Source organism: Chaetodon trifascialis, chromosome 21 (assembly GCF_039877785.1).
Source record: "Chaetodon trifascialis isolate fChaTrf1 chromosome 21, fChaTrf1.hap1, whole genome shotgun sequence".
In the NCBI taxonomy this organism is placed as follows: Eukaryota; Metazoa; Chordata; class Actinopteri; order Chaetodontiformes; family Chaetodontidae; genus Chaetodon; species Chaetodon trifascialis.
In genome coordinates this window covers 11,691,761-11,704,006 of record NC_092076.1, presented here as the reverse complement: position 1 = coordinate 11,704,006, position 12,246 = coordinate 11,691,761, and the positions used below count along the sequence as shown (strand labels likewise).

At 43.1% G+C, this 12,246-nt stretch overlaps 1 protein-coding gene across 2 annotated transcripts; it reads left to right on the top strand.

Annotated features, from left to right (window-relative positions):
- The first annotated feature begins 1,995 nt into the window (after nucleotides 1-1,995).
- Nucleotides 1,996-12,241, top strand: LOC139349518 (testicular acid phosphatase homolog). Of its 2 annotated transcripts, none has more exons than XM_070990397.1 (12): nucleotides 1,996-2,117; nucleotides 4,832-4,959; nucleotides 6,180-6,275; nucleotides 6,823-6,909; nucleotides 7,990-8,145; nucleotides 8,410-8,508; nucleotides 9,978-10,073; nucleotides 10,540-10,672; nucleotides 10,968-11,050; nucleotides 11,155-11,261; nucleotides 11,522-11,703; nucleotides 11,927-12,241. In XM_070990397.1, exons 2-12 carry the CDS (start codon nucleotides 4,870-4,872, stop codon nucleotides 12,034-12,036), a joined length of 1,239 nt encoding a protein of 412 aa, XP_070846498.1. In that variant the 5' UTR covers nucleotides 1,996-2,117; nucleotides 4,832-4,869; the 3' UTR covers nucleotides 12,037-12,241. The 2 variants fall into 2 exon arrangements, with proteins under 2 accessions (XP_070846498.1, XP_070846499.1); XM_070990398.1 differs by lacking the exon at nucleotides 1,996-2,117 and adding an exon at nucleotides 4,439-4,525 and having other exon boundaries at nucleotides 11,927-12,144.
- The last annotated feature ends 5 nt before the right edge of the window (nucleotides 12,242-12,246 follow it).

Genomic DNA, 12,246 nt, shown 5'->3' with positions numbered 1-12,246 from the left:
TGTTTCTCACATCCCCTTCATCCCATCTTGCTTATTCTCCTTTTGTCCTAAAGAAGGACATTTTTGTCCCATGGGGGATAACAATATTGACGTCGAGAGATGAGTTATTGATTGAGAGGACAGCTGACATGCAGCAGACTATGCACCAGGTACCAAACAGTGTAAGGATTCGTACATGTTCGTGACATGGACCTATGGAGGAATATTCATTTCAGTCAGGACTGATATGTATCTATTGAGTTTCTTACAACATGTCAACCAGACAAATATGTGTACTGAGGAAGGAGGAGGATGTGGGTGCTTGTCTCCTCTGCAGGCCACAAGAGCTTTGCTGCTCACTACAAATCTTTACATGTTAGGAAATTGATGCAACACTGCTTTGTTCTAACGCCTTACGATATATATGCAGAGATAATGAGACCGCATTCTGTCCTGATTGAATGGGATGATGACATCGATATGAAATAGCTCCGGTCTTCCCATGGTCTCTGTGTGCATTCCACATTGATATATCTGCTTGATCAGTGGGTCATTTGACCTGCATTGATTGGCATTGATTTAAAGCATTGGAAAATATGCTTATTTGTCAATGATTCAATCCATCTAAAGCACACAGCACTTCAGCCCCAAACCGCCTGCTGTATAGAGATCAGGCAAGAGTCTGGTCTGTTTCTTTTTATTCCTAAACGATGTTCAAGAAATGGCTGGAGCTGGAAGCGAGCTCTGCAGGGTTGGCCACAGAGAAGAGGAAAGAAAAAAAAAGAGTCAAATGGCTGCGCAAAGACATGTCTCATGTATCATTTTGTGGTAGATATCAATGACCATAGCAACATACAGAGCAAACAGATTCCCAATGGCAATTATGCAAATGTGGATGTGACATGTGAGTCTGCGCCCAGCGTGATGCGACGAGAGGGGAATTCACCAACACTTGGCTGCTGCTGCTCCTGCTACCATTAGCATTAGCATTGTTCACACATCCCCTCATCTTAGGCCGCTTCCACACCCCTCCCCCTCCCTCCCTGCCCCCACCACCACCACGTCTCCATCCTCCCCTCCTCCTCTTCCTCCTCCTCCTCCTCCTCCTCCCTGCGTCCTCTCTTTCCTGTTCTCGCTGCGGTGTTGCTATAGCAACGGAGAAATGTGGGAATACCTCCGTCCTTCAGAGTGCAGGAGAGAGAGAGGGCGAGAGAGAGTGAGAGAGAGATAGAAGCAGGCAGATAGGAAGAGGGAGAGGATGGGAGACAGACAGAGAGTGAAGGGGCAGACAAGAGGAGAGGAGAAGAGGGAAGGGAAGGAAGTGTGGAAAAGACTGTTAATTAAAAGACAGAGAGTGAGCGGCTGTGACTCACTGCCTGAATGGACACCATTGCCTGTCACTTAGCCCCTGACTCCAAGTCCCCCTCCTCCACCCTCCACTCCCTAAAAGCGACCCTCCCATTGATATTCAGTCTCTGCCATGAAGAAGACGCCACTGTTATCTGACTGGAGGCGTGGGTGCCGGCGTGGGTGGGGGTGGGCTCGACCGAGATGGCACAGTGTCGCACAGCCACGGCGTAGCTTCACGCTGGGCCCTACGCACGCCATTTGTTTGACGATCCGTGTGTTCTGGATGTCTCCATTTGTAGTGAGGCTGCAGTTTCCATGACAACGCTCGGACTAAAATAGCACCCCGCTTTTCTCCCTCGCTCCCTCCCCCCCCTCCTCTCTCCCTCCCTATCCTGCGTTCACAGCGCACTCATAACTGTTCATTCCTGATCTTGGGCCTCGTTCTATCAGGCTGAGATGTCCCATACTGCTCATCTCCATTCATCATATGGATTGAAACACATGAAAGCCCCCCCACCAGCACCACTTCCTCCTCCATCCCCCCACCATCACCATCACAGCTTTCACACACACACACACACACACACACACACACACACACACACACACGAGCATGCACACGTACACGCACATCACTTCTCCTCCCACCTCTTATCTCCCATTTTCAGTCTCTCGGTCGCCCTGCAACAGATTCTGTCAACATGCATCAACCTCTGCGCTGCCATGACAACGGTCTTGAAAATCACCGCAATTATTTCAACAAAGACAAAAACACTACAGCCACTTGGGTGAGAGAGAGAGAGGGGTGTGTGTGTGTGTGTGTGTGTGTGTGTGTGTGTGTGTGTGTATCCATTGGCCTCATGTGGTGAAACTCCTTTCTTCTTCTTCACTCAGACCCTTGAGTATGCATATGTTGTTCTGTAGATCAGTGCAGGTGGACTCACTGACCCATTTGTACAGGTGCGTGGTTTTTCAAAGCCAACCTGTACCAGCTAGAATACCACGTGTGTGTGCCTGTGTGTGTGTGTTACACAGTGCGAGGATTTCTATACGCTGCTATGAGATAGAGAGAAAGAATAAAACAGATGGGCAGAGAAAGATCTGCACAGTGGTGGAAAGTAATTAAACATCTACTCAAGTAGTGGGATCGACTTCTCAATTGAATACTTTAATGCATTACATTTCATACTGAACCCTATGCAGATTATTTTCAAAGGAAAATTAGGTATTTTTCAACCTCGACCTTACTTTCCAATGTTTTTGTATCAAAGTGCACAATGGGGACAACACTTTTTGAAGTTGGTCCAGCATTGAGTGAGAGTGCCGCAGCCGGCAGTCGCGAAACAAGCTGCAATCTTATCCTCTGGGACATTTATGCACCGTCAAAGTACGTCCAGTAAAAAGTGCTTGTTTTTGCCACTGATGGGCTCAGATTGTTACTCCAAGTGTCTGACGACATTATGCAGAGGATCTCTACAAAGAATGACTTTTTGTAAAGAGGAAAATCCTTTTAAATTATCTAGAAACAGCCGCCATATGGTTCTCTTCAGAGCGTCGATTGACAGAAACAATAATTGTACCTTGCACATCAACATAAAACATACTTCATTCAATCTCAGCACAAACAAGATAAACCTTCTTGATTCATCCACTGTTCCAACAATTGAAATAAACCCTAAATTCACTGAGTTACATCTGAAAATATTCCAGCTCTGCACACTGCCTCTCTGATGCTCTCACTCCTCTCCTGATACTTAAGGTTGTGGTGGAATTAAGACTTTATTTCAATTGTATCAGAATTTGACACAAACCTCCTTGATGAAAGTCCTGTGCTTGACCCATCCAACCACCCAAACCTCCTACATCATTTGACTCGTTAGGGCTGAGAACAAGCTGTCGATAGAGATCTGTTGGTCTACCCTGCATGTTGAAGAATGATGTTAGAGGGTAGCCAGAGCCTTCCTGATGTAACGTCTTGGGAGTGAAAGCGAGTTGGCTGGGGACAATTTTCAGCAACAGATTTAGCAAGTGAATGAGTATTTACAGCAGCAGCACATGAATGACGGAATAATACAAAATAAACTACAATGTCCGTGTTTCTTTTAATAGAAAAACATGTCATCCCAGTGCAACGGCGTGGTTTAATTATGTGTTTTTGACGTTGATGATGAATGTTTATGGCATGGAAGAATGCACTAAATTATAATATATCAGAAATATAGACTAGTACCATACTCATCTTTAAAATAATATTTGGATCAGTGTTTTTACCTTGTGCTATTGTTACTTTAACTTTAATAAAGTGAAGGCTTCCACTGCTTCTTCCTCATGTAAGCGGTCAGCTTTCTCAAGTCTGAATTCTGTCAGCGTGTGTATGCAAGTCTATGTGCGTTCTGTTATTTCAGACTAATGTCAATAAAGTCTTAACATAATGATTCGAGCATCTATGTTATGCTGACAAGCCACCTCCTTGAATACTACATTGTGTATTGCTTTGTACAATAGATCCTATCTCACACTTATCAAGTATGATGTCAACGCTCTATGGCTCTAAATCTTCACACTCACTAATCCCATTGTATCCCATAAAGCTGCTTTGATACTAACAGGCACTTACACGTGTGTCGAGTCAGGGAAAATGCTGCAGGCCCTGTAATTTTGGGGCCAAACCCACGGCGGATGACATAGCAAGTTATAATGAATGTTTGTGGCCCTGGGCAAGTGTGTAAGTGTGTACGTGTGCGTTTATGCTCGTAGGAGTACAATTTGAGAAGCCAGGTGGGTGCATCTTAACTTAGCCCATTTCTTTGTTATGGTGTTATTCCAAAGCCAGTCTGTCCTTAAGAATATACTGCACCACTGTGGCTTTGAAGAGGAGTTATCCACACTGAGGGGCCAAACATGTATTCTTAAGTTCAAAAGCTGACTCAAATATGTCTGCAAGGAGGGGGGGTCTTGTCACTGCGCAGCGGGGGATTGGCAGAGACAGTGATTTGGACTCCAGTCGACGATGAAGTAGATTGGGACCAGAAATCCCTGGGGAGAGAGAGAGAGACACAAGGTCAGGTAGGAGGGCTATAAAAGCACTCCCTCCTTTACTGGAACATGCACTTAATGTCAATCTGGGTATGACTGGAGATTTGGGATGCACAGCAGTCTGCTTCAAAATGCAAAATGTGTGAACAAGCATGGTGAGGTAAGTGCACATGTTCATTTAGTGTACGTGAGCCGCTAAATCTTCTTTGACAAGGCATCTTGTTGTACATGTAGTCTACTGTTCATGGCATTGTATCCATATATTCTTCATGAGTGTTTAAACCAAGTTGACGGGGCTACAGTGTTACAGCACGTTAAAAAAACATGAGCAAACATTCATGTTTTATGTTATATGACTGATCTAAAAGGCACATTTTGCACTTTTGCTGGATTAGAATGTGCAATTTTTGCTGCTGATTGCTTTTCTAATTGAAATTTCAAGGCATTTTTCCCCTCATGCAACCAGCTGAACTCTGTGAAGGAGGTTGAGATCGACAAGTCAAGATGTGGAGGATCCAGAAAAGTTTGGGCTGTTTACTCCTTCTCTGTTGCATCTGCCTGACTGAGTGCCGGGTGCTGAAGTTTGTCGTAGCCGTAAGTCTACCAAGTCTTTTTCCTTCCTGTGTGCATGATTAACAATGACGACTTTTGAACATAATATTACGATTTCTCCCTAAGTCGACTTACAACACCGTAATCACATGCAAGATGTCCAGACAGAGTTATTTGTTGAGTGCTAGAATTTTAACATCACCTGGAAGCCACTTTCGATCACACAAGAGTGACATTACTGTACGCTGCTGCTGATTACATTGCATTTTTCTGCTCAGTGAGCATTATTATGTTTGCACATTTATGTCACAGAGGATTACTTTGAGCCTAAACTCCAACAGTGTCAACCATATCTTTCCCAGACACTACTGCTTTGTTCACGAAGCTCTTTGCATATTTTTCTTTTACACTATAAATCAACAATAGAATGAAAAAGAGGATTTAAGCAGAAATCACAAATAGTTTTCCTATGATGTGGCAGCTTTTTATTTTAGTTTATTTATTTTATTTTTATCTGTTTAAGACCCAAAACTGCCTCATATATTACACTAGCATGTTTCTCACTCATGAATGACTTCATATATATATATATATATATATATATATATATATAATATGTCTGTTACATTAACTGTATTTTAACAGTAATCTTTTTTGCTAAAGTAATAATTAGGTTTACTACTTGATATCTAGCAGTTCAATTTTATAGTTAACTACCTCATCAGTGTGCTATCTGCATTCATCTAATTCAATCTTTAAGTGGATGTGCATAATTATTTGTTAACAATTAATTGTTAAAATGTATTTTAGTTCACTTGTTTTATTATATTGTAGATGAGTCAACTTAAGTTTGTTTTACTTCAGTTCATGTTCAACTCTAGAAACGTCTTATGCATCAAAAAAGATGATGACTGTATTTAAAGCAAACTATTACTTTGTTGACTTCTCTTTGCAGTATGCTTTTTCTTGAGGTTTCGCAGGAGTGAATCACACGTGTCAATAATCCACTTTAATCAACATGTGTGTCATGTCACAACTCAAAGTGAGGCCTCAGGTTAATGTTAACGGAGCAGCTCCAGCATTTGTGTCTTGATGGTATCATCAGAATGACTCTTCCGTGTCTCAAATCCTGACTGAATTGTTCGATCACAGGTTTCTATTTCTGACTTCTGTCTCAGGGTGGATTTTTCTCTAAAGTAAAGAGTGTAAGGCAGTGGCAAGGCGTCTGAATCCATGTGACATAATCTGTTATGACTTTAAAGGTGTTCAGGCACGGTGATCGATCGCCGATTGAGTCGTATCCCAGAGATCCTCATGGGGAGGAAGTGTGGGCGCAGGGCTTTGGACAGCTGACTGAGGTACTGGATGATACCCTGTATGTACATGTGATCATTATTATTTTGGCAAGCAGGATTTGGCAAACAAAACAACCAATAATGATCACAATAATGAGCTTTCAGGTGTAGACGGTGTATATGTTTATAAAATGCATCCATTAATACATTAATTTGACAATAAATCCACTTACAGGAGGGCATTTACAGAGTGTCTAAACTCTCTTTCTACCTCTATATTGGTCTGGGTGCAGTCACTTAAAAATGTACGTTTATTTCGCATAAAATCAAAATAAAATCAGTTTCTAACAAACTGAAGTCCTGAGGTGGAATAAAAGGTTGTTGTAGATTTTTAATTAAATTCCTTCCTACTCTGACATTGCTCTGTTCTCAGGCAATTAGCCAGTTTACAGTGAGCAAATGTACTATTTGTGGCTCTGGGAGGCCCCGTAGAAATGGACAAATTTGTTATCTTATGTTAATATGTTGAATTTGACTATAATTCTGCCAAATCTTCAGCAAAAAGGTCAGATTCGACAAAAATGAACTGTGCTGGCACTTTTCCTTTCAGCTGGGCATGAAACAGCAGTTCGAGCTGGGCAGGTTTCTCAGGAGGCGTTATGGAAGCTTCCTCAGTGAGGACTACAACAACAGAGAGGTGGGTGTATTTGTGCATGCATGTAAGTGTGTGCGTGTGAGTATCTGTTTTTCCTCTGGTCTTGGTCACCTGATGTCCCCCTGTGACAATGTGTCCTCATGCCAACATGCAAAATCAAACTCATGTGTGGCCAGCCACCATCTGTAATGGCTTTAACAACATACACTAAGTTAATGAGCATGACTCATGTTGGTGATATCACTGCCATGGCCTTGTAATTTGCTGTAACATGTGGGGTAATCTTGCCCCTGGGCTCCATGTACAGTACAGTTGGCAGCATGTATGTAGGTTCAGCGTGCCCCTGGGCTGCATGCTGAGCATACTGTCATTAGGAAGATATGATTTCCTTTTCCTGCCTCTGTTTTTTCCTTTTCTTCCTCCCTCTCTCTCTCTTGCCCCTCCCTCCATCTCTCCATCCTTGCCTTCAGTCCTCTTCTCCCTCTCTTGAATAACACGCAATTACCTCAAAAATAACAACTCTTCTCAGTACCTGTCATTGGCGATTTGTCGCCCAAGTCTCAGTCAACTTGCGCCGTACCTTTCCCCGCGCTGCCATGTCTGTTTTAATTTGACAAAAGGAGGGAGGGGAGAAAGAAGCGTTCTCGGCATCACAGGAACATCCAACCTTATCAGTGTGACTTACTGTGTGCAAAGACCTGACATGGGGTGACAGAGAGATATAGACGAGCGAAGGCTGATGTCAGAAGAGATCACAGTAAGGAGGATCTTTCCCCCTCCTCCCTCTCTCATCCATTTGGATCTCCTCTGACTCCGCTCCTCTTCATGTTAAGGGAATACCTCAGTTGACTTGGGATAAATACAGCTCTCTCATGTTACACTGCTGCTTTGCTGGGTGCATTTATTTTGCATCTTTATTAGATAAAAATAGAAACAGAACTATGTGCATTTCCACTTTGCAAATGCAAATTCTTTTGTGTTTCCAAGTGCATTTCCACTTTCTATAAAAAGCAAACTAATCCTGAGTGTCTCGTTTGGAAGAAGTAGACAGTGGTACTAGTGACAGACAAACTGAGCACTAACATACAGTATGCATGCATTTTAATACCATGTTCCCAACAGTTATACGTGAGGAGCACCGACTACGACCGCACTCTCATGAGTGCCCAGGCCTGTCTTGCTGGGATGTTCCCCCCGACCAGACGCCCAGCTCCCATCATGCCCCAGTTACTGTGGCGGCCTATTCCCGTGCACACCGTCCCCAGAGCCCAGGACAAGGTGGGCTGCCGAGCCACATAAATATTTCCTTTCACACTGTAGCCATACACAGCTGAAAAGAAACCTGTACAAGTTAATTTGAGTCTCTCTCTGTAGCTCCATGTTGCTGTCGCGCTCACCTCAGCTGTGAACCAGGCGTGCTGAAATTCCCTACTGTTTAAAAGTGTGAAATGAACATATAATTGTGCCCAAAAGACTTGCAGTACCTGCTGGAAATGCACATTATTTCCACTGATGCTGTACTGTTGTTTTCAATTTCTCAAGCTGTTGAAGTCACCGGGCAAAGACTGTCCACGGTTCAGAGCGCTGATGACGGAGACCTTTGAGAGTCAGCCTTACCAGAGGTTCCTCAGGGCTCACCAGGTGAGGCAAACCACAGAAGAAGTCAGCCCTCTGTGCACACTGTACTGTACTGTAACTCATCCTCAGCATCTGCTCAGTGACATGAAAGCTCTACTCAGTTAAACATCACCTTTTCCATGAGTCACATGTCTGTTAACCACTAAAAACTTGTTTGTAACTATTGTTTTTGCGAACATCAGAGTAATCAAAACTGCTGTGAATAATACTCTTCCTCACCTCAGATTCTTTTGTCCATGCCTCGGTTCGTAAATTAACAAACGCTGTGAAATGCACATTTCAGTGCTGGGTGAAATATATACTTCACAGTTGCCGGTGCCAACGTTATCAGCACCTCCAGTGGACGTGTTAGTTATGCTGTAGACATCATGTCCTCTCAGAGATTTTCTCAGGCACGGTGACTCCAGTGCCTAGAAAAAGCTGCACAGTGCAATTTCTCTCACATTCTCAGAGACGCTAATTAACGGTTGGATTGAATTAGATTAAGAATTACAATGAAAACGTTTTAATTAAACTGAGTCCCATGTGCTGCCTATTCAGGTGGCGTTGGAGAGGAGGACTGGCCCTCCTGCACTGAATTTTAACACCCTCTGCTGGATGCACAGTACCTCCAAGTTTGACATAAGAACCAAAATGGTGCCATTTTTCAGTGTGTTGTCTGACCAAAGGTTGAATTTACAGCAATCACTGAATCAGTGAACAACACTGATCGATATAATTAACCAGCTAATGTCTGCAATGTTAAGTTCTGAACACTGGTACCAATAAATGGTTAGTTTATCAGTGGATCCTAAATAAAAACTTCAAACAATGTAAGTGCTGCTTTGAGCAAGAGTAACTGATCCGCTCAGAAAATATGATGCAACCTTTTGGCTTGTGATCCTTTACAGAAATGCAGTGCCTAGTTTGGGCCCCTTGTCACGTTTCAGATGTCTATGAGCTGTAAGCAGATTCACCGAACTGAGATTTCCCCTCTGAACCTCTCACAGGGTTTCATTTAAACGACTGAAAGTGGCAAAAACATCCAACATTTCACACAAAAGCAAAAAAATTAAGGTCCAAAATATGCATAAAAATCTTTGTTGCAGAACATTTTCTTCTACTCTACCCCATTAGTCTGATGACCACCCAGATTTGTACTGTGACCCTGGGTGCAACCCCCCCAAGATGAACTCAACTACTGAACTGTATAAAAAGCAGTTAGAAGTAACTCCACTTTGGACCATCTTCAACATGAAAATACTACAGTATTTGCTCACTGATATGTCAGTATTAAACTAATAATGTAATATTTAATCATATTTGTAGCAGTCCCAGCTACATTCTTACTTGTATTTAGCCAATAAAACTTCTGTTTTACTTCAGTAGAATTTCGAATGGAGAACTTCTACTATATTTTTACATGAGTAAAGGATCTAAATATTTCCTCGACCACATGTTTGAATGTGCTAACTCTTTTCTTCACATTGCAGTACTTTGTGGAGGGACTTTCCAACCACACTGGCTACCCCATCTCCAAACTGGTTGGCAAAAAAATATGGAGGGTCTACGACACTCTTACCTGTCAGGTATTCTTCATATGTCATAGCAAGCCTGTAGAGACACACTTAAACACAAAGAAGCCTGTACACCGCCTGTATTCTGCAGTTTCTACAAACGCTCTAACTACTGACACAAACACCAGCTGAAGTGAGGGAAATGAGAAGAGATCTGTTTTCTCCTACACATCTTCAGAAACATGGGGAGGGGGCTGGAGCGTGGGTAAATCATTTTTATACATGCAGTAAGACATGAATAGAACATATTGAAATGATAATTAAAGCATTGTGAGATGGGTGGATTCTAGGCCAGGTTGAATACGCTCATTCACACTTGCAAAATGAGCATCTGTTATCTTCAGACCAGTGCTAAATATAGCCGGGATAATGGAAACGATGAAATACAGCCATTTAAACCCCCTTTGTTGCGATTCATGTGTTGTGTAATGTGATTATTAGCGTGATGCGGGGTAATGAATGCTATTTTCTTGTGTAGAGGATCCATAACTTGACTCTCCCACGCTGGGCCACCCAAGATGTTCTGGACACCCTGAAGAGAGTAGCATCATTTGAGGTCATGTACAGCATCCTCAGTCACAAGCGGAGAGAGAAGGCCAGGCTCTCGGGAGGTGAGGATTCACATTAGAGGCAATTCATTTAAAGCAGCATTCTGAGAGAAAAATGTCACTGGAGTGAAAAAGCTCACTGTGTCTGCGGCTGTGACCGCTGGCCGAGGCTTTGTTTACGCCTCAGACAGTGTAAAGTGCTGCGTCGGGTTTCCCAAAAGCATATTAGCACATGTGAACTAATGGGAGAAAGATGATTGCAGCGCTAAGACAAGATGCTCAGTAAGGTCAAACGGATTTTGTTGGTGTCTGAGAAAATTTCATTTGCACTGTTGACACCGATGTGTTAATTTACCAGGGGTCCTACTGAATGCCATCCTGAGGAATTTCTCCAGGGCTGTAGAGCAAGAGAGCCCTCTCAGATTCATTATGTACTCAGCTGTAAGTTAAATGTTTGGACACACATATTTGTCATTTATTGTGCAGACTGCTGTTTCAGGTCTCCTCACCTCCTTGCACATTATTGCTGTGCTGTTCGTTTCTAGCATGACTCTACACTCATCACCCTCCAGGCGGCTCTGGACGTGTACAACGGTCTCCTTCCTCCTTATGCTGCCTGTCAACTCTTCGAGTTCTACCAGGAGTATGATGGGTAATGTCAGCGTCACTTTGTGCACTCTTCTCCTTGCATGTTTAACTGCACTATCTAGGTCAGATGGCCAAAACACACTCACATTCCAGTAAATGCATTCAACCACTGAAGTATATTTCTGTTTTCCTTTTCAATTCAGTGGCAATCTGGCAGTCATCCAGGTGTGCGATGGCCAAATAAGCACACGATACAAAGCCGTTTAAATAACACTTACCACGACTGTTTGTCATCTCATTGTGTTGATCCTAATAAATCCCCAGTTCGTATTCTGTGGAGCTGTACTACCGCAATGAGTCCTGGCACGACCCCTACCCCAACCCTGCGCCAGGATGCAACGGATTGAACCCGTGCCCTTTACCCATGTTCACTGAGCTGGTGCAGGACGTAGTGGCAGACAACTGGGAGGCTGAATGTGGCTTAAGGACAAAATGGTCTAGCACAGGTGAAGAAGACAATGCTTTAGGCTGTATAGTCTCCTGCTTGCACTGACTCATAATAATATTTTGGCATCGTTACGGTTTCACTGCAATACATTTATTCACTTTGGGGAGCAGTGAGGGGATTTTCAGCACAGACGGTCTGATTTAAAAAATATCAAGGCTTTTGGAAATCTTCCAAGTTTTCCACATTCACATGCACCTAAACAGGCATGTTGTCTCCCACAGGTGTTGTGACAGCTCTTGCAGTGGCTGTGGGTCTCCTGGCGGTGGCGCTGTTGTTCAGCATAGGAGTGGCAATCCACAGAAGGAGAGCACACTACTCCAGGGAGGTGTAATGCAGATGACTTTCACACATGTGCCAAAAATACAGAAAGGTGTGGAAACAGCTCTTACAATAATAATGTGCTGTGTATTTTAAAATTTTAGATCCTGATTGGGTGAGTGTGGAGGGGTCTGTGAGCTGTTGTGTGACTAAAAGAGTATACAGCATGTACATGAAAAGTTCTGGAAAATATTTTGACGGAGAAATAAAATACATTCAAAAT

Bases quoted from the DNA above. Each gene is read 5' to 3' on its own strand.
- LOC139349518 (XM_070990397.1), top strand. From the start codon at position 4,870: ATGTGGAGGATCCAGAAAAGTTTGGGCTGTTTACTCCTTCTCTGTTGC. The intron at 8,509-9,977 runs GTGAGGCAAACC...TTCACATTGCAG, and splicing joins GGTTCCTCAGGGCTCACCAG to TACTTTGTGGAGGGACTTTC. The intron at 11,704-11,926 runs GTGAAGAAGACA...TGTCTCCCACAG, and splicing joins GACAAAATGGTCTAGCACAG to GTGTTGTGACAGCTCTTGCA.